General features: G+C 38.2%; 1 protein-coding gene across 8 annotated transcripts in view; it reads right to left on the reverse strand.

The window, feature by feature from the left end:
• Positions 1–22811, reverse strand: part of FN1 (fibronectin 1) — a 69982-nt gene that overhangs the window by 20731 nt on the left and 26440 nt on the right. For 4 of the 8 annotated variants that reach the window (XM_081243034.1, XM_081243030.1, XM_081243032.1 and 1 more), the window contains exons 18-29: positions 21962–22156; positions 20720–20992; positions 19144–19410; positions 13018–13112; positions 11428–11596; positions 10870–10956; positions 8586–8777; positions 7046–7318; positions 5751–5933; positions 3534–3623; positions 1181–1450; positions 105–221 (exon numbers count right to left, since the gene is read on the reverse strand). In XM_081243034.1, the coding sequence (XP_081099160.1) occupies positions 105–221; positions 1181–1450; positions 3534–3623; positions 5751–5933; positions 7046–7318; positions 8586–8777; positions 10870–10956; positions 11428–11596; positions 13018–13112; positions 19144–19410; positions 20720–20992; positions 21962–22156 (2211 nt within the window). The remainder of the gene's footprint in view (positions 1–104; positions 222–1180; positions 1451–3533; positions 3624–5750; positions 5934–7045; positions 7319–8585; positions 8778–10869; positions 10957–11427; positions 11597–13017; positions 13113–19143; positions 19411–20719; positions 20993–21961; positions 22157–22811) is intronic. The other 4 variants (XM_081243031.1, XM_081243036.1, XM_081243033.1 and 1 more) reach the window with 1 other exon arrangement.

Consider the following 22811-nt stretch of genomic DNA (forward strand, 5'->3'; position numbering starts at 1 on the left):
TGGACTTGTCAAAGCTTCTTTAATTATGTATCCATTGCTGGGCTTTCGTGTTACCCATGACAGAATACTCCATCAGAGTGTGAAGTAGCACTTCACTAACGCACCTGTTTCTCCATAGGTGATCCTGTAATATCTCACTGTGACGGCAGGAGCATCCCAGCTGATCAACAGGCTAGTGGGGGTTGCAGCAATGACTTCCAGGTCCCTTGGAACATCAGAAACTAGAAAAACATGGGAAAGTTTTCACATCTGTAACTTTCAAAGGATGCCCAGATCCACCTTTTGTTCATTTTCTGGATCACTGCCTTTAGAATTCCTTCATATAATAATGTAAGTACTACTCAAAATTAGCAAAATTAAAAATTATGAACAATGCAAAGTAAGGGGTGAAGGAGACAATTCAAATCGTGGTAAGATGATTAGTTCAAGTGTATTGGAGAGTTTTCCCCTCAACTTCTTATTTAAAAAAATTTTTAAACCACGTAAAAGTGATAAAAATTATATAATGGACACCCATACTCCCTTCCCTTAGGGAATTTGCCACATTTCCTTGTCTCTCTCTATCTTTTTTGTTAATCCATTTGAGACTGAAGTACAGATATGATGATACTTCTCCCCTAAGTACTTAAGCATCTATCTTATAAGAACAAGTACACGATTATATTAAAATAAATTTTAAGAGAACTTTGAAACAGAGTGTTTTCTACATTTTGAATAAAACTTCAGTTCTTAGAAATGCATAAATACCTAACTCAGGTGGGAAATTTCTTGAGATAAAGAAATTATCTTCTTTAATATATTCTCATAACCATGATCTATTTTTTTAAGAGATGATGACTCAGGGACTTCCCTGGTGGTCCAGTGGGTAAGACTCTGCACTCCCAATGTGGGGGACCCGGCTTCGACCCCTGGTAGGGGAACTAGATCCTGCATGCATGCCGCAACTGAGCGTTCGCACGCCGCAGCTGAGTCTGCATGCCGCAACTAAAAGATCCCACATGCTGCAATGAAGATCCCATGTGCCGCAGCTAAGACCCAGCACAGTCAAAATAAGTAAATAAATTAAAAAAAAAAAAAAAGAGAGAGATGATGACTCAGACAACACAAAGCTATGTCTCAGAAGCTATCACCTGCATAGGAAAGTCCTCTGAGTTTCTTTGCAGACCAGAAAACAACTTACCTGTTGTTTGCTGGCCAACCAAGGAAGGACTTTCCTCTTTGCCATTAAGAGCGACAATGCTGACCACATAATCTGTGCCCGGATTGAGATTGGTGAGAGTGATGGAATTCCGAGAGGGGGGCACTCGATCCTCCCGAGGTCTTCCACTCATGTGATCAGGATGATGGCGGATCTTGTAGCCGGTGATGGTAGCTCGAGGAGCAATCCAATGGACAGTGAAAGAGGTGGCAGTGATATCAGAAAAGTCAATGCCAGTTGGGGAATCGAGACCTGTTTTTGCCACCCAGGGGAGGAAGAGATAAAAGGGAAAAAAAAGACACCACCAACTTAGGAAGTGAGGAAGAATGTAAGGGAAAGTAATATCCATCCAGCGTTTCCATCCTTTTCCACTAACACAGTGAATTGTCATGAACCTCAGGTTATGATACACTGATTCTAAGCCACAGATAAATTTCAAAATCATAAACTGACTCTGTTCAAAACGTCCAAAAGCATTCTTTTCTTTTTTCTTTTGCTAAGTAATCCAAGTGATTTCCGCATCACATTTGAAGACAGGTGTGTGAGGTATTCTGGGAATTGATATTTTTGAAGGTTTCAGTGTTCAAGTATTCTATTTCTATCTTATAAGTGTACCTCTCAAAGTAAGGCAAGATCTGCCCACTCTCAGGTTAAGTGTTTGGCTCTCAAAGCTTTCTACACTCAAGAGGGAACTGCTATGTCAACAGGGTGGTAAGAATGTGAAACAAAAAACTTTCTAAAATGAAAAGAAGACATCATCCTGGACAAATTACAATGCAAGTAATTCCTCATGAATTGAGAATTTAGTGCATTGCAGAAAAATTAACAAAAATTTATAGTTGATCTCAAATTCAAATCACTTAACCTCTCTGGGACTTCCAGCAATTTTCATTTTACTTATAACATTTACTTACTCTATTCAATAATATACTCAAACCAAATTGAGATACCACAGCTGCTTTTTGGAAGCAAGTGGACTACAAGAAATAAATAAATGGCTATATTAAATTACACTTTTTTGAAAGGAAAAAATTAATAGAAGCACTCATATTTAAGAAGGGACATAATATTATGGGATTCTATTCAACTTCTTTTTATAGTAAATGAATATTTCATCAAGTAGAAAAAAGAGATAAACTCGCTGGCTTAGTAAAGAGGGAAAATACTCAGATGACAATGAAAGTGTTGGGTCAGCCATTAGACAGATCTGCCTAATGAGAAGGGATTTCACCACCTCTCAATAATAGAGGTTATGAGATATTATTCTTGGGAGATTTCTTTTTAAAAAGATAGACAACAAAGTTTCTGGACTAATTTCAGTCTTCCCTGGAAGCAGAGAGTATAATCTTAGTGATTGGAAGTCAGTGTAATAGTTGAATAAGGTGTCTTAATTTCTTTTAATCTATCAATACTTTTTTAATTGAAGTATAGTTGATTTACAATATTGTGTTAATTTCTGCTGTACAGCAAAGTGACTCAGTTATACATATATATACATTCTCTTTTTTTATATTCTTTTCCATTATGGTTTGTCATAGGTTATTGAATATTCCCTGTGCTATACTGTAGGACCTTGTTATTCATCCATCCTATATATAATAGTTTGCATCTGCTATTCCCAAACTCCCAGTCCTTTCCTCCCCACCCTCCTCCCCCATGGCAACCATAAATCTGTTCTCTATATCTGTAAGTCTGTTTTTGTTTCATAGATATGTTCATTTGTGTCATATTTTAGATTCCACATATGTGATATCATATGGTATTTGTCTTTCTCTTTCTGAGTTACTTCACTTAGTATGATAATCTCTAGGTCCATCCATGTTGCTGCAAATGGCATTATTTTGTTCTTTTTTATGGCTGAGTAGTATCCATTGTGTGTGTGTGTGTGTGTGTATATATATGTGTATATATATACACACACACACACAGACACACACACACACCGCATCTTCTTTATCCATTCATCTGCTGATGCACTTTTAGGTTGTTTCCATGTCTTGGATATTGTGAACAGTGCTGCTATGAGCATAGGAGTGCATGTATCTTTTTGAATTATAGTTTTGACTGGATGTATGCCCAGGAGTGGGATTTCTGGATCATATGGTAACTCTATTGTTAGTTTTCTGAGGAACCTCCATACTGTTTTCCACAGTGGCTGCACCAACTACATTCCCATAAGATGTCTTAATTTTTAAGACCAGTGATCAAAGGTAATGACGAGGCGACAAGCACTCCCACAAAAATGGAGATGTATTTTTAGAAGTAGCACGGAATTTTGCTCTTTAAAATTGGTAGGTGAAAGCTACTCAATAAGCACGTTGCCCACATGACTCACCAGTTTTCTGTCTTCCTCTAAGAGGTATGCTCTCGTGCTGCTCGTAAACACTGGAGACGGTGACTAAATACTCTGTGCCAGGCAGGAGATCTGAAGAGGCAAGTTGGAATTATTTTTAAAATGTGCTTGAAAGAATGAAAAACCAAAGCACCCTTAGGACTATTTCAACGGATAAAATATCCAAGAGTCCTGTCCTAGAGCCTATTTACACCTAAGTGAATGTTGCTGCCTGGAGAGGGGCTGTCAGAAGGTGATGAGGAAGGGTCACCTGACCCTGTAGCATCTCTAAGCCCTGCCCCCAGCTCCACCTGTGTGGGTATGACTCAGCTGCATCTGAAATAAGACGGAGTTGCTGCAGCACAGTAATATTTCTATCATTCACTTAACAGCACGTCTGTTGAGGGCATGTGATAATGACTGTGGCACTGTGAATATCATTTACCTCTCACAATCACCCTAGCAGGTAGTTTGCTACCATTTTTTTTTTCTTTTTTAGTTTGCTACTTTTTAAAGCTGCTTTACTGCCAAACAATAAACTGAAAATATTTAAAGTGTCTAATTTGACAGATTTTGACAAATGTATACACTTGTGAAACCATCACCACATTCAAGATAATGAACATATCTATTACCTCCAAAAGTTTGGTTTACAATTATCCCCAGGTCCTAATGACAAAACTAAGGCACAGAGAAGTTATTTTTTCGATATATTTGCCCAAGATCACACAGGAGTTGAGCCTAAGCCAAGACCAGTGGTCTTAACAATTAACCCTTACTGAAAAAGGGTCATACTCATGGGAGTGATCGATTCTGTCCTATTAAGGTAAGAACAGAATACTTAAGCGTTGAATATATATTCCTGGGTCTCCTCTTCTCTCATTCTGAGGTACCAAAAGAGGTACAGAGTAAGGTTTCTAACCATTGAACTCTTACTCAGAAGACCCCGATTCCCCTCTACACCACCTCCCCTTCTGCAGGGGCCCCTGAAGCACCAGACTAGGAGATGATGGGATGCTTGTACTCCCCTTTCCTCCTTCCTGCTGGGCCAAGGGCAATTTACTTAGCCACTGGAGACCTCAGTTGCTTCATCTGTAAAACAAGATAATAATGGCTTCTCTGGGGGGAAATGGCTACCTTGAGATCTAGAATAGAATCTAGAATAAGATCTTAGAGCATATGAATAACATGTGACAGGTCTATGGCTGAGGTGGGGCAGACAGAGGTCCTGAAGCACAGCCTTGTGTATTGGGTAATGCTGTAACTACTGATTCCAGAATGCTCCAGAACAGAATCATAGCCCCACTGATAGGCAGACATGAGGATTTCTCACCCTCAGCCACAGAATTGGAAACCAAGACTATGGTCGTGCTGAGCTGCCTTTCTTTGTATTTCACTCTCTAAGATATGTTTGAAAGATAGAGGATGTTTTCAGACCATCATTTGGTAATGTACCTAAATGTGAGCTGTTTTTCCCTTATGTAGAAGCTTTTGCTTTTTGTTCTTATATGTGTATTTTACTATTACAGTGAAAATAATGAGAAAGCAACATGTGAAACAGCACCATGTTGCAGCCTCCTTTTATTTTCTTTAATAAAAAATATCAATTTCAAAGGGTAGAAACTAGAAACAATTTCCATAAATTGTTGTTGTTTATTTTAGTTTCAGTTGTTTTCTAAGTCCTCAGCCTTCAGAGAAATCCTACTAACAGGTTCTTTTTGAAGTACAAATTACACTTCTGGCTCTTTCTTCAAATTAGAATCCTGACGTACCCTGAGTGACCAGTCACTGTTTCTAAGTTTTTGAATGCCAAATAGATTACCTGCTGACACTTAAATGAGAATAAGACAGATACCGTGACACTAGTTTCAATCCTCATTTTTTCTCTCGTTAAACACTAAGATTTAGTCATATAATTTCTCTGGGCCCACATTTATTTTTATGTGCTTATTTGGAAGCAGAACTTGTTTGAAGTCTTTGAACTTCACTGTTGGTGTCTTTCCACTCTGATTTTTAAAGAGTTGTAGATATCAAAGATATATTAAAATAACAACAAACATGACATCTTTCAAAATTTATAGAGCTGCACGTTAGATTTGGAGTCTAGCCTGTAGTTCTGTTGCAGCTGTCTTAATCTTTCTTGCTCCCACCTGAGGACACAGAATCTCTTCCTTATGTGCTAGCTTAGTATTTATTGAACAAATATACTTGACCGCTTACTTGTTAAGAACACTGCATTGTCTGAAGGAGAAACTGACAATTCTGCAACATCCTCCTCATTTTTCACAGGCGAGTAGCGCACCAGTAAGTTGGTCAATTCAATGGATGGAGGTGGGGCCCAGGTGACACGCATCGTGTCGGGACCAACATTGGTAAATCGCAGGTCAGTGGGAGGAGGGACAGCTGGTTTCAAATAAGAAGGAAGACTAAGTTAATGTCACTTAAAAATTAAAGCTAACAAGAATAGCTGGAAAGGTAAAACCAGTATTTCATGCATAAAGGAAACGAGTCATCATCATGCAAATAGTCTAATCTAAATCATAGTGAACTACTGCTAAAAATAAAACACTACACCCAGTACTGTTAGGCCCCTTTAACCTTTCTGCCATCAATATATTTTAAAGGGTCAATTTAATTCACTTTCAAATACATAAAATCCATGTACATAATTAATACCACTGATGATTATTTAATCCCAGGCTGAAGAGGCTTAGGTTGCTACACAGCAAAGAGAAACATAGCAATACTTTCCAAAGATACACATGCACACAGACAAAAACACAAGAGGGTCTTAAATTTCCCCCTGACAGGAGTGACTACAGCTACTGCCATAGCTACAATTCCATTCAGTGAATTCTACTTACAAGTGAAAGGGGTTCATGCAAATTGGTTCTCAGCATGTTTCTTACCATGCAGGGCAGAGAACCTTTATAATGTTGCATGCTGGTCCCCAGACTGTGGTTAAAGAGGAGTTTCTTTACCTCACCATGGCAATGAAATCTAGAATGTTCCAAAGTCTCTTTTTCTCCTACCGCAAAAAAAACCTCCTTCCACTCTACCCTAAATTTCAATCAATTTTTAGACAGTCACAAAGAAGGAACATGGTAGAGTTTATCAAATAACAGAAAGAAGGGTCTAATGTTACATTTTGGAAGTACATTTCTTCTGGTTAATTGGTGCTAATGATACAATTTGGTTTTAATGTTAGATTTTTAAAAAATAATTCTAGGTCGACAAATTCAATTAACTTTTTCCATTTTGTATTTGATAGATCAGATATCTATCTCTGGCTTTACACATCTTCATGGTTTAAACGAAAATGTACTTAAGACTATTGTATATATCTTCATCCAATCAGTTTGGCATATGTATTCCACTCCTTACCAATCGATCCACCCTCTCACTCTTTGGCAAATTGCTGGCTTTTCCCTTGAAACATCCACATTTAACCAGAGTGACTGGTGGAAGCATGCAACACCATCCATGTCTCAAAAACAGAAATTTTCAAAATTCACCGGTTTGTTGTGTCAGTGTAGTAGGGGCACTCTCTCCGCCATTAATGAGAGTGATAACGCTGATGTCATAGTCAATGCCAGGCTCCAGCCCTGTAACTGTGTAGTATCCTACTGAGGAGTCCACAAAATCTTCAAAAATAGGGATACCTTCTCCTGCCGCAACTACTGTGATGCGGTACCCAATAATGGTGGAAGAGTTTAGCGGGGTCCACCTCAGGCCGATGCTTGAATCGGTTATATCAACAAAGCTTAGGTCAGTGAGTTGGGGCACCTCTATTGAGTTACAAAGCAAAGGAGGGCAAAGGAAAACAGAGGCAAAAAAGAGGAAAAAATAAAGCAGTGTACATCAGGTTACTAGTGGTAAAACTGATAGTGTTAAAGCAATGATGGTAATATGCAATCTGCTCCAAATTATCTGAAAAGACTATTTAAGCACCATGAATAGTTTCCCCGGGAGAATAAAACAGGTTACAATATTACTTTAGGGATTTTTGTTTGTTTTTTGAAAATCCCCCAAACAGTAAAATTTAAATCTCTCAGGTTCTAAAAATTATAGTCCTGTTTAGGATGTCGAAACCATTCTTAGAACCTAGACATAATACCTGTAGTAAGTATCAGCAAAGTTAAAAAAAAATTCAAAACTATTTTAGTAGGAAAATAAAACTTTCATGAAGAGGGTTAAAAAAAATTGATTGATGAGTTTTTCTTTTTTTTTTTCCCAATAGAAAAACTCATGACAACATCATGGTCATAATGCTAATGCATTATGAATGTATGGTATAAAATGTGCCACTCCAAAGCACATTCAGGGGAAAGACAGATAGGCCTGAGTCCAAGGCTACTGTTAATATTTTATTCATTTCATAATCAAAATTATTTAAGTAGCATTAGTAAAAGCATTCCACCAAATAATGCAAAGAACACAATTTTGTCCAATGCTTTCATCTGTCACAATTCAGTTTGGGGCAAACAACAAACCTATCCCTAGATAGGTCCTTTCAATGTTGTCATTCAGTCCATAAGAAAGAACACCCTAAAGGTGTGGCCTTTCTTTTTTTTTTTTTTTTTCTTTCAATTTAAGAAAAGGAATTTGAAACGGCACAATGAAGAAGTGAATGTGTCAACCAAGAGCTATTGCAGTGCTCACATATGGAGACTGTAAGATCAGGCACAAATGTACGGATGGGATGCATTTACCATATTACTTTTCGCCTGTCAGTACTGAGTACAGACACATGACATCATTTTAGTAATAGTTCCACGTGAGCGGACAGTACAAAGTTAATGCCATGGTTGCCACTCCATTGCATACCCATCGAGACAAAGAGCATCCCAGTGAAGCACAGATAGTCAAGCAGTGTTAACAGCAAGCATTTGTCCAAATAGTTGCTTTGACTTCATGGTTCTAGAGAGTGTGGTTCGGAGGTCAGAATTAAATCCCAAACATATTTGACATACTCAACCATCTGGGGATTAAGATGTTAATCCCCACTCTTACTGGAACTGCCACTCTGAGGATAATAGCTTATTTTTCCATTACCTGGCATGATGGTATCAGAGATAGGGACACTTTCCTTGTCATCTTTGACAGTGTAAACACTGACATTGTACTCCAGGCCAGGACTCAGGTTTTCAAAAGTGCAGGAACTCTGATCGGCATGGACCACTTCTTCCAAAGAATATCCCTGCTGGCCATTTGTAGGGGTGGTGGTAATTCTATAGCCAGTAATGTCTGGAGAAAACAGAAAGGAGGAAGTTACTGCCCAGAACATTTGTGACCCAGAGCCTATTAAACTCAACTCCAATGATGTACCCTTGAAGGGGAATGGGGAGAGGACTCAGCATTTATGTATTGAAGACTCTACCTATTGTCATTCAGGGCTTACAACAACCCTTTGAGGGAGGTATTAATATCCTCAGTTTAAGAAAATCTTGGAAAGGGGAAATGATTACCAAAAGCTTTTCTGTCTCTAAATTCCATGGTCCTTCTACCACTCTACCCTGTTTTTCTTAATGGATCATTTGCAGGACAGCTGAAGACTATTCTATTTTACCTGCTAGGAAAGGATGGCTCTCACCCTTAGGCACATTCCCCAAAGTGGGCTCTCCTAATTTACAAGGTCTAAACCTATGGGATTTACAGGAAGGGAATAGGAAAGGAGAAAAAGTAAAAAGCAAAAGCGGTTCTACTTATTCTAGAAAAAGTATATTAACTGCTGAAGACTTCAGGAATCATAGAAGTGGGACAGTGAGAGGGTTGAGGGGAGGAGAAAGACATTCAAATTAAAATAGTGATGAACTGAGATCCATGGGGAAAGACCAAAAGTAAAGCGAGGAAGTATATTTAAGTTAAACTTACTAAAGGGAGAGAAAATGATGGCACATTTTATAATTAGGAATAGGGTGACCACTAAAGTGGTATATACAAGGAAATCCAAGTGGATGGGAAATCAATGTTTGGGTCATTACACTGGCTAGTGACCATTCAGATGGACAGGCTAAGCCATCCATTAAGACTAAATATTAATGATCTAGCTTCTGACAGGCATGAAACTTGCCAATCTAAAAGTTCCAAATTTAGAGTAATTCAGCTGGAAATAGTGTAGTTTTGGCTTAAATGATGTTTCCACAGATAATGAAAACTTCACTAAAGTCACTTTACTTCAGAGGGGAATTAAAAAGGATATTTTAAGCTAGCTTTATTGCGTGTGACTGCACATATTGATCTGATTTATAAATAATTGCCTTAGCTGTGTGCCCAAGCAAAGGGAAGAACTGTTTAAAAGATTAGAGTACAAATAGAAAGAGTGAAATAATAAACTAAATATAGCCATTAATGAAAAAGTATAGGAGTTATAGATACCATCAACATTAGTTGGCATTTCTGTTTTTGTTTAATTTTGAATTTTGTTTAATTTAGAATTTCCTCAATAATGAGTATCCTGATATCTCAATAGTGATTCCCCCAATATACCCAATATTAAATATTTTAGTTTACATTTCTCATTGAAAGAGACTTTCACATGGACTTGGCAAAGGTCAGGAATGTCTAAAATTTCGCTTGCCTTTGCCCTGGTACATCATGATACTTGAATATTGCCATAGGTATCTTTACACATTTTAGGATTCTGTAAATAATTTTTAATATGTGTGAATGAGTTTAGACAGAAGCTTTATGTAAAGCTTTAAAAAGAGTCACGGAATGCCAGTTACCAAATTTCTCATTTTTGAGTATAAGTAAAACAAACTAACAATTAAAAATCCAAATACTTGAAGTCTGCTGTAAGAGTGAGTCTGAGCACTTAAGTTACAATCCCAGTTCTGTAACATTTAAAATTTGTGACTATGGGTAAGTCGATTTTTTTCTGAGTCTCAGTTTTTTCACTCTGTAAAATGGAGGTCATTTCTACCCTGAGATTTTTGTGGTGCAACTCATGATAAAATATTTGTCAAATATCTAAGTTTATTGAGTAATATACTTAGAATCTATGATAACCCACAAATGGAAAATTAGGAAGTATAACTTCAGCCATTTGTTTGGCAGTTTGGAATGCCACTGAGCAAAAAGGACTGCTCAGAATGCTTTTCCTCAGCCCTCGTGATTCCCTATAGCTCAGTAAGGGTCTGCCTTGCTCTCTTTCCTGTAATTTAAATAAACATGCAGTAAAACACCCTATATGTCACTCTATGATGTACGCCTGTATTTTTTTATGGAGAGCTAGGTATTTATAATTTTGACCCTTTCTCTGAAGGGAACACAGTTTCCAAACTTTGTTTTGGGGAGGCATTGCATATACTTGCCCTATGACACATCCCAGGCTTACCTGGGGTGGTACTCCTCTCCCAGGAGACAGTAAGCACACCAGTGTCGGGGTTTGTTTCCAGGTACAAGTTCTTTGGTGGAGACAGTGCTATGTAGAAAAAAAAATTTTTAATTAAAAGTTTAAGCTAGCACAAAGCACTTGAGCTGTGGAATACCTCTCTCTCTCTTTCCTCCCTCCCTCCCTTCCTTCCTTTCCACAATCAGTAAAAATAAAGAAGTTATTTATTTATGTCCATGCTGTCCATGCTGGACAGCAATTCTCTGAGAGAATTTTTTTTTTACAATTTTTAATTTTGCAACACTACTGAAATTTTTTTCTGTCTTGCCAGTTCATAGACATTTTTGACATGGAAAGAACACTTCGGATGCCATAGATTATATGACATGAATTGAACTTGCTACTCTAAACTTAGAAATAGCTAATAATATAAGTAGGGATGAAATGTTTCCCTTGTGTCATTATCATAAGTAAAAAGTGATATTGCTATCAGCTACTTTAAAAAAGTGGAACAATTTAAAAAACGAAAAGAAAAGAAAAGAGGCAAAGAGCTCCTCTTACGTGTCACCACTTTCTTCACAATTGGTGTATCTCTCTCTTGCCCATCTCTCAGGACTGAGATGGTGTAAATGTATTCCATGCCTGGAGTCAGGCCAGACACAACGATGCTTCCTGAGTCTGAGGTCACTTCTCGTGGTGCTTCCCCTCCCTGGCTTGGTCGTACACCCAGCTAGGAAAAAGAAAGCAAAATAAACACCAAGCACAAATATTTCCAGAGCTGGGTTACTGCTGAGAGATTGTGGTTATGCTTTGCACAATGTGGACTCCTCAGGAACTGCACTCTGCTTTTAGTTGGGAATGAGTTGGGACCTTACTTTAGCTCTATTAAATAATGTAGCTGGAAATTCCTTGGAACTGGGGTGGGGGAAGGTGCCACTTAGGGGAAGTATCTTCCAAAACTAAGTTAAGGTAGCTTGTAATAGAAGGTTCCAGAGAAACATCATTACATACTGTTTTGCTTGATAAATAATCTCCTGGTACAAACCAGAAGTACACGAGGGCTTTGGGCCACATGCCCGTTCATTTCTTATTTTCTTTTTGCTGGAAGAAATCCTCTAGTTCTCTCTTTAATGAGTTATTAGTATTCAACTTAAATGTACCAGTCCCTGTAACACTTTGTACTTCAAAAACACTCCTTTTAAAGAAGGACAGCTTCAACTGCAGGCTGATATGTTACAAGAGAAGAATTAAGATTAATGTGCCCTTAATTTTCAATTCTTTTAGTATTTTATTTGAAAAGCCTGGGTAATATCGTGTCATCAGTGTTCAGCTCTAGAGACATCCTTAGTACTTTATAAGGCTCCTGAAAGTCAAAATGACACTACTAAGGGAAATTTGAAAGGTATACTGACAATCTTCAAAAAGGGTTTTTTATATTTAAATAGCATAATCATCAATATGCCATTTGCGTATTTCGAAAAAGAAATGATCTTTGGTATATTTTTTTAAACAATCATCATGGGGATTTAGTCTTGATTTTCAATTATAATAAATATTTCCCTCTCCACACTCTAAATGCCAAAAAAAGGAATTCTTTTAAATACATTCATTTGTATTCATCACTTCCCTAATACCATTACTTTAAAGAACATGTATCCAGATATCTATAGGGAAGACCTTAATCTTAATGTCTATTAAGAGATTCACCTAAGGGGCTTTGAATAAGTTGAGATGAAACTGATTGGATAAAAATGTGATTTTTGAGTGACTCTGAGTTTAATTGGTCTCCTTAAATTGGTTTTTGTGAACTTGCTGATACCTATTTAGAACAACACAACAAGAGCAGTTTCCCTATATATCTTTAAATCTAACTCCCTGGGAGAAAGGATAGAGAAAACGAGATAACAACTAACAGTTCCATACTAATGTTTTCCTCTTTGCATAGCACTTTCACTGCCTCAGTCCATTTTTCCAGCAATTCAGGGAGGCAGAAGTATTGTGATGCCCTGACAAAGTGGTCAGAGAGGTATGAACAGAAACAGGATGAAACCCAAGTCTCCTGGCTCCTGAGCATCCTGTTTCAACTACATCCAGAAACACGAGGGCAACCCGGGGCTGTATTAGAAGGGATTAGGAACATCTGCAATTTACCTTAAAACCAATCCTTGGAGCAGGCGTCCATGTAATCACAATGGTGGTTTCAGTCACTTCTGTGTGGTAAGGTGGGATGGAGCCCAGAGGCTGCACTGTGAAATGGAATCAAATCATGTGTTCAAGCCTTAGAATCACAGAGAACGCAGATAACAAATTTTTTTTTTTTAATCTTTTGGCCGCACCTTACGGCATGTGGGATCTTAGTTCCCCAACCAGGGATTGAACCTGCAACCCCTGCAGTGGAAGTGTGGAGTCTTAACCACTGGACCACCAGGGAAGTTCTGATAACAAATATTTTTATTGAGAACTTCACTTTTAGTCAGCTAATGGATCCAGAATGTGACATATGTGAAAATTTGGAGTAGGTCAATGCCTCTCAACCTTTCATGTGCCACACAAATCATCTGAGACCTGGCTAAAATGCAGGTTCTGATTCTGTAGGTCCACATGGGGCTAGGTAGTTTGCATTTCTGTTACACCAGTGTTGTTAGTCTGGGAATCACATTTAAATAACAAGGAGCTGGATGACCACAGAGGACCCTTTCAACTCCTTGGATTCTGAAATTTGTGTCTTTTCATCATGATTGGGATTTGAGTTTGATGACAATAACTTTCCCTATATCATCAGTATAGAATCCCATATAAAATGTAAAACTGGTCACCACAAACTGATTATCACTCCACTTCTTAACCATTATTTTGAGAACAATGGTTAAATTATAGATGATTATCTAAAAATAGCAATATGCTGAATCACTCCATAATGATGGCCAATTATTTTTGGTTGCAGAAAGAGATGCCATGTGAAAGGTAAATGAAATCTGCCACCATGGATGCACTTATAAATTCTAAAGATACTTTCTTTAAACATGTGATTATTCACTCAGAATAATCACACTACAGAAATTTAGTATTCTGCCACTAGAATTAGGAATTATAATAAAAGTTTATTTCGAACCTCCTAGCATCCTGACATCACTGCTATTTCTTAGTGAAAATAATACTTAAAAAAAAAACAAGAGGGGCTTCCCTGGTGGTGCAGTAGTTAAGAATCTGCCTGCCAATGCAGGGCACACGGGTTGGAGCCCTGGTCTGGGAAGATCCCGCATGCCGCGGAGCAACTAAGCCCGTGCGCCACAACTACTGAGCCCGCGCCTAGAGCCTGTGCTCCGCAACAAGAGAAGCCACCACAATGAGAAGCCCACACACCGCAACGAAGAGTAGCCCCTGTTCGTTGTGACTAGAGAAGGCCCACGTGCAGCAATGAAGACCCAACACAGCCAAAAAAAATAAAATAAAATAAACAAATTAATTAATTTAAAAAATTTAAAAAATTTTTTAATTAAAAAAAACAAGAAAAAGAGGAAGAAAAAGAGTATTTGTACATAAAGCTGAAATAGACATTTTCAACAATCTTACAAATCTTTTCATAAATTTAGAATCTCTAAAATATAATTGGCAGAACAACTAAATCTTGTAATAAGCATTTCAATAACTGGCTGCTATGTGAAAGGTGAGGTCTCAGAAGGCAAGACATTTGTGTCTGGTGAGTCAAATTCAGGGCTTTCAAGCGTGTGGATGGCCTTGGTCACATGTTTAGTGCCTTCATAATTCCTTCTTCTTTACGTCTCAACCAAATTTTTGTGCTCGCTGGGGACAAAACACTAGTAAACGCATTTATACTAAATTATGAATGGTTGGTGAGACAAAGACTTATCCCCCAGAGTTCGACAAATGAACATTAAGAGACTTTAAGCCTACTCTGAGAAAGAGAAAAACAAATATCGTATATTAACACATATATGTGGAATCTAGAAAAATGGTACAGATGACCCGGTTTGCAAGGCAGAAATAGAGACACAGACACAGAGAACAAACATGGGGATGCCAAGGGGGGGAAAGATGGGGGTGGGATGAATTGGGAGATTGGGATTGACATACACATGCTAATATGTATAAAATAGATAAGTGTACAGCACAGAGAACTCTACTGTACTTCGCAGTAAAGTAGAAACTAACACAACATTGTAAAACAACTATACCCCAATAAAAATAAATAAATAAAACATTTAAAAAAAAGCCTTTAAGTAGTACTCCATTACTACTCAGCTCCAGGCATGGGAAAATTCAGGCCCAGCACTGCAATTCTTCCAGAGTTTTCCAATCTGGATTTTAATGTGCAATTTTTTAAAAAGTATTTTTAAAATACTGCTGTCTGAAAAAATAAAATACATGTGGGCATACTTTGTAATGGCTGCTTTACTGGCTGAACTGAAGTTCTACTGGTTTGGAGAGATGTTTCATGAGTGTGTTATTGTTTGGATGGTATTCTCAGTGGAATTAGGATGGGCGACCTGTGATGCCCCCCCAGAGTCTCTGAAATCATACACCACTTGGCTGCCACTGACTTTGCCAAAATGCCATGGCCAGCCCTGGGTGACCATGTCAAAGTCCACAAGAAACAATTCAGAGAGCAGACAGCTTCTTTCACTGAACGTCTGTGAAAGCCACAATTTTTTTCACAAAAGCATTCTCCTCAACTGTCTTGGGCTTTAAGATTGGGTGTTTTCTATTGCTTGAGCCAGCCAGCTAGAACTTTCTCAAGTTTAAGATGATGCTCTCTGCCTGGGAAGACCATTACAGGAAACTCTCCAAACCACAAACCCACAAACTGATGGCAAACAAAGAATGTGACTGTAAGTATGAGCTATGGATTCTGGCAGGTCTTGTTAGGTGAAGGACAGCCTGGATGCTAAAAAAATAAAATTTGCCCTATTTATAAAGGAGTAAAGCTGATTTTCCCCAGAAACAGCTCCTCCACCCCCTGCCATGTGCTCTTAACAATTTAACACAAGTTATAAAACCCAGAAATGTTATTCCCAGAATTCAGCTTGTTAATAGTAAAAAGCTACAGAAACGTAAAGCAATTTCAAAAATATGCAAGCCCTGCTGATGTTTACAGCCTCAGAGAGTACTTGAAGTTCAAATGAAGTCATAGAACTCACTGCTTACAGAGGTTTATTTAAATCTAAGCTTGGTTGAGCTATTTTCTCAATCATCTATTCAACAAATATTTTTTGAGGGAGGGAGAGGGATGGACTGGGAGTTTGGGGTGGGTAGATGCAAACTATGACATTTAGAATGGATAAACAACAAGGTCCTAATGTATAGCACAGGGAACTATATTCACTATCCTGTGATAAACCATAATGGAAAAAAAAATTTTTTTAAGTATACAATGTGCAAGGCATGACATTGACCTTTATCTAACAAAAGTAGTTCTATCAGTTAACTCAAATAAAATTATATTTTTCAATAAATGTATTGTGCAGACAATAAAATAACATGTCCAATATATCAAGGTCTCCAAAAGTACTTGAAATAGTCAATATTGCCCCACCCATTCCATTCAATTATTTTTAGTATCATTAAAAATGCTTTTTCTTAGAGAGATGCAAATCAAACCTACAATGAGGTACCACCTCACACCAGTCAGAATGGCCATCATTAAAAAGTCTACAAATGATAAATGCTGGAGAGAGTGTGAAGAAAAGGGAACCCTCTTACACTGTTGGTGGGAATGTAAATTGGTGCAGTCACATGCATCACTATGGAGAACAGTATGGAGGTTCCTCAAAAAACTAAAAATAGAGTTGCCATATGATTCAGCAATCCCACTCCTGGGCATGTACCCAGACAAAACTATAACTCTAAAAGATACATGCACCCCTATGTTCATAGCAACACTATTTACAACAGCCAAGACATGGAAACAACCTAAATATCAATAGACAGATGAATGGATAAAGAAGATGTGGTATATATACACAATGGAATACTACTCAGCCATAAAAAAGAATGAAATAATGCCCTCTGCAGCAGCATGGATGGATCTAAAGATTATCATACTAAGTGAAGTAAGTCAGAAAGAGAAAGACAAATACCACATAATATCACTTATATGTGGAATCTAAAATATGACACAAACATATCTATGAAACAAAAACAGACTCACAAATATAGAGAACAAACTTGTGGCTGCCAAGGGGAAGGGGAGGTAAGGGAGGGAAGAATTGGGAGTCTGGGATTAGCAGATGCAAACCAGCATATATAGGATGGATAAACAACAAGTTCCTACTGTATAGCTCAGGGAACTATATTCAATATCCTGTGATAAACCATAATGGAAAAGAATATGAAAAAGAATATAGGGCTTCCCTGGTGGTGCAGTGGTTGAGAGTCTGACTGTCGATGCAGGGGATACGGGTTCGTGCCCCGGTCCGGGAAGATCCCACATGCCGCGGAGCGGCTGGGCCCGTGAGCCATGGCCGCTGAGCCTGAGCGTCTGGAGCCTGTGCTCCACAATGGGATAGTCCACAACAGTGAGAGGCCCGCGTACCACAAAAAAAAAAAAAAAAAAGAAAAAGAAAAAGAATATATATATGTATGACTGAATCACTTTGCTGTACAGCAGAAATTAACACAACATTGTAATTCAACTATAGTTCAATAAAATAATAAATAAAATGCTTTTTCTTTTATAGGCACTCTATCCAACAAAAGAAACTAGGTAAAATATGTCTCGTTAAAAAGTTAAAAAGTAAAATAGATAATATACAGAAGTATACAAAGTCAGTAAAAGACTAAATCTACTGAAATTTCCTTTCTAATGAAAAGAAGGTCATCTATGAGAAACAGACATTTACAAGAAATACAAAGATATTGATTTCATGTTAATAGATTTTAGAGTATCTTAGTAACATGTAACATAAAAAAGCAAAATTTAAAGTTTAACTTAGAGATAAAAACAGATTTTACTTGCCTATGATTAGCAGTTACTTAAGAAAAAGTCTTTACTAGCCAAACTTCATATATGAAATTTAAATGGAAATAAATTTTTAGTAAATTATGAATTCTTACAGAGATAATTTTATAGAGAATTTTCTTTGTGAAATAAATTCCATAGTAATGTAAAAACTAAACTTATATTCACTATTTGAATGCTTTTTAACATCTACTTTTCAAATTAGCCAAAGAGTAAGATTTGTGGAAAACTTAGGAAATTGCAAGCTAGTTCATAGTTGCAATATACGCTGAAAAACTATTAAGTTAGGTCCTTCTGGAATTCAAACTGAGTTAAAAATAAAAATTAATGCTTATCTAGAAATGATGGGTCTCATATTTCTTTGTAATGTAAATGAGTTGCATTTGATAGAAATCAGTTTATGAATACAGTCCTCTATTGTGATACAGATATGTAAGAGATTTAAGGCCACTTCCTGTAAAGTAGTGAGCAAAAGACAGACAGGGCCAAACATTACTGTCAGTATTTTTCCTTCTGTGGAATTTCAAGAGTAATTAAAAAAAAAAAAAGGTATTGTGTTCTGCATAAGGTACTTTAATCTGCTGCAGTCAACACTTGTAAAGAAATCATTTCCTTAGCTTCTTGTCCTGTTGGTTTCTATTCAACTGGTAGATGTTTTTGTTCCACATTTACTGCTATCATTCAATACCCAAAGTATTAGGATGTAGACATAGGTGCTGATTTTTTTTCTTGCCTTAACTAGTATTTGGTAAATTCATTTAATACAGTAGCCTTCAATTTTCAAATAACTGGGTGTTTTAAACAATGTTACTCAAAGTGCTGGTCCCAGAGAAAATAAGGATCTTGGCAACATATGTCAGGTAATGCACTGCTTCCTTCATTAAGAAAACCTTGCTTCAAAAAAGTATCAACTGAACTAAACGGTGTGCTCCATCATCTACATTCTGGCATAAGCTCCTTAGTCCATGCAACAAACAGTTCGCAGACCAGCAGTGGGTTCATGGGTCACACTTTGAGTAGTACTGCTTTAAATCTTTTTTTTTTAATTAAAAAAATTATTTAATCTTGTACAAAGTTTTTTAAGTTAACTTTTTTTTTTTTGGCTGTGCCGAGAGGCTTTCAGGATCCCCAGGGATTGAACCTGGGCCCTGGGCAGTGAAAGCACAGAGTCCTAACCACTGGACAGCCAGTGAATTCCCTAAGTTAACTTTTTAAAAAAATGCATGAAGGAGAGAGAATGTAAATATAGATAAGAACCTATGATATCACTAAGAAAAGACATTTAACCTTTGACTTACGAGTGGTGAAGACTCCAGTGGCTCTGGGGCTCTGCTGGCTGCCTTTCACGGCCACGAGGGTTGCAGAGTACTCAGAGCCAGGCTGCAGATTCCTCAGTGGATACTGCTTGGCTGAGGGACCCACGTTGTACTGCTTGGGCTGGCCTCCACGGGTCAGGCCCACGGTCAGTCGGTACCCGGCTATCCGGGCACGAGGTGGAGTCCAAATCACTATGACAGTGGTGTCAGTTTCATTGATAAACTGGAGGTTGGTGGGAGCATCCAATTCTAGAAAAAAAGATGAAACACGTCGAGAAATATTTGCACTTCAAAATTATCATACTGAAATCCTAAAGCTTGACTGAATTTTCTAAGTTCTTTCTTCTCCAGGTTGAAACTAAGATCAAAACTTTGGAAATATTTAGCCATGAAGAGATAGAGTGCTAGAGAACTTTGCAAAACTCTGTCAGTCATGAGAAATTGCCCACTGTTTTTGCTTGACTTTGATCCTGTGGGAAGGCTAGTTTTCCAGCATGACTTTCCCATCATCCTCAGAAATTACACTAACATACAGAGATGGTATTTAAAAACAAAAACAAATACTTGTGAAGCCACAATTTGCTCTGATCTGAGCCAAACAGGTTAAGAAAAGAGAAATAAGCCCACGAAAATGAGGGCAAGAGGAAAGCTCCACATGGAACAAAAGTGATATTCTCTGCATTTATTCAATGACTAGTCCTTTGCTGGAGTAATAAAAGTTATTTTCACATGATTCAGATTAGACAATAATTATAACATATACTCAGAACCTCAGATTTATAGCAAGACCCTGGTGAGTTTGCACTATCAGAAAGAACCATAGAAATTGTGAATTTTCTTCTTGAGTGTGTAACTGGCAGCCTCCCTGCAATAATTTAAAACACTTTTCAGAGGGAGGAAATGTTTAAGAGGTAGTCAAGTACAATCACTGAAAACATGGGCTTTGGAGTCAAAAAGACATAGGTCTGTGTGGTTCCAGCTCAATCATTTCCCAGCTTTGTGACTTTACAAGTTGCAGAATTTTTTATAAGCTTCAGTTTCTTCATGTATCTCCTAGGGATAATAATAAGACCTTCCTCATTAACTCAAAATGAGGATTAAATATGAGGATGAGGCTTATAAAGAACTGAGCATATGACCTTGTGCCTAATATGCACTAGATGTTTTAGCAATTACTATTTGCAAATAATTCTACTATAAAAGGATAAAGATACTACATTTAAAGTTTGATCTAGGTATATTTAGTTACATAAAAATGTACTCAAATTTTCACTCCATGTCTCCATTAGCAAGGAAAATCAGGTTAAGTTCTCCTCTCTTAGTGCCATTCCCCTGGCATGTGTATTTGGGAAATGGGTTTACCATTTAGCCTCTACGGAGCTTGTCTAAGTTTTGTTTTCAAGTTTAATGCGCTTTATGTCCAGTATACATTCCCTATCCCCTGAGTATTTTCCTATTTCTAACTGTGAACCTACAAGTGATGGCATGCTGCCCACCCAGCACAGGTTGGAAGTGAGGGTGGAGGGTCTGGGGTGGAGATAAAGGACCCCAAACGTACTGGTCGCCTGTTGTGCCGTCAGAGGCTTGCTCTCCCTCCCGTGGTTCACGGCGAAGACTTTGAAGTGATAGGTGACCCCAGGGGACAGCCCAGTGACTTCTGCAAATGTGTTCCTGCTGATGGGCAGCCTCTGCCCATGTTCCCCGGGCAGGTTGACGGGGATCACGTCCACTCGGTAACCGGTCACCGCACTCTCGGGGGGTGTCCACATGATGGTGATCTTCACGTCCGTCACCTCCACAAACTGCAGGTCCCTGGGAGGGGGAACTTTATCTAACAGACAAGAGCCAACTGGTCATTTTCAATTCCTGCTAAGGATTGTGTTTTGTTTTGTTTTGTTTTGTTTTTGCCGTACACGGGTCTCTCACTGTTGTGGCCTCTCCTGTTGCGGAGCACAGGCTCCGGACGCGCAGGCTCAGCGGCCATGGCTCACAGGCCCAGCCGCTCTGTGGCATGTGGGATCTTCCCGGACTGGGGCACGAACCCGTGTCCCCTGCATCGGCAGGTGGACTCTCAACCACTGCACCACCAGGGAAGCCCAGGATTGTTTTTAAAAAGCCAGTTTCCTGGGTTTTTAAGGTAGAGGGCAATTCATAGAGCCTCTCATTCCAGAGCTAAGTTTTCTCTCTTAATTAGAGAATATGCTTTTTTGGGTTATATTTTTGTAGTTCAGTCATACTGCTTACACGTGACATTTAAAGCTTTTATGTAAAATATGTTGGTAAGCAGATGAGTTTCCAACATATGAAGTATCTTATTGAGGGGTTTAAGATAAACATACCAAAAAAACCCCCAAAGCAAACTCTTGCAACAACTGAAAAAAGAATGTGGTGGTTTTTATTTTACTAAGTCATTTTATAATACTTAAGAGCAACAGATGAACTGCCCCTTAAGTTTCTGGGGAAAAATATGAAGACTTTATGCTGTCAGGTTTTAATCAGGAAGGCCAATAACCAGTTTTGATAAGTTACTTTATGGTGAAGACATTTCAGCTAAATTTCATAAGTTTAAGGATATACTAATCCATAAGACAACTTGCATATAGGAACTGTTGACAGAGACAAAGCAACCCTCCCACAGATGCAATTATTCTTTCATCTTACACGTCCCGTTGTCCCCAGCAGGCTCATGGAATGAACACAAGCCAAGGTTGGCTTTGTTCCTCCAGCAAAAGGGAGGTTAAAGATGTTACTTTCTTCAGCCTTAAGAAATAAGATACTACAGGAAGCATCTTCAGGTTACCTGAACGTGGGACGCCAGTGGTTTCCTGTTGGATGAAGACAGGAGTACTCTCTTGATTTTCTTCCACGGCGTAGATAGTGATGTTATACTGAACACCAGGCTGCAAGTCACTGAGAGTGACAGAGTTGGCCGTTTCAGGAAGGTTGAGTTCTGTGCTACTACCCTCTACTGATGGAGAATAGACGATTCTGTATCCTGCAGATTCAGGAGAGAAAAGTACGATACACTGTTTGATGAAACAAAGGTTTCAAAAGGCCCCCCTTTCCTAACAGCCCTTAGCATCTTGCTGGATTAGTTCAGAATGAGTGATTCTTTTTGACTCGTTCAATAGTGCTACTTCTTATAAGGACTATTCAGTCCAAAGATAAAATAAGAAGTCATGCAAAACTTTTTAATATTAAATACCATCCTTGAAGACCTGAGATCCTTAATATATGTCTATTAGGAAGCCAGAGGGTGAAAATATTCATGTTAAACCGATTTCTTTTCTTCGAGCCCTGGATGAAGGAAGCAATTAAGGAACCACTCTGAGCACAGAGTTGTCTAGCACATCTGTATCTTTTAGGAACTTCAGAGACAGCTGAGTCACCTAATGAGCTAAGAAGGCAGCTTGGCTGCCTCTTTAAGAATAAGTCTTAGAGTGAGGTTTTCAGAAAAATTACCCCTCTTCTACCACAGGAATGCCTGGTGTAATAAGTCCATGAGCTGGCTTTAGAGGTTTATGTGTGTGATTATGTGTGGGTGTGTTTTGTGTGTGAAGGAGGTCAATAAAACAGATTTAAGAGGAAATGATCCATAAGAAACTAAGGCTGTAAGACAATATCTCACACACACACATACACATCTCCAC

This window comes from Mesoplodon bidens, assembly GCF_964165515.1.
Source record: "Mesoplodon bidens genome assembly, chromosome: 8".
Taxonomy (NCBI): domain Eukaryota; kingdom Metazoa; phylum Chordata; class Mammalia; order Artiodactyla; family Ziphiidae; genus Mesoplodon; species Mesoplodon bidens.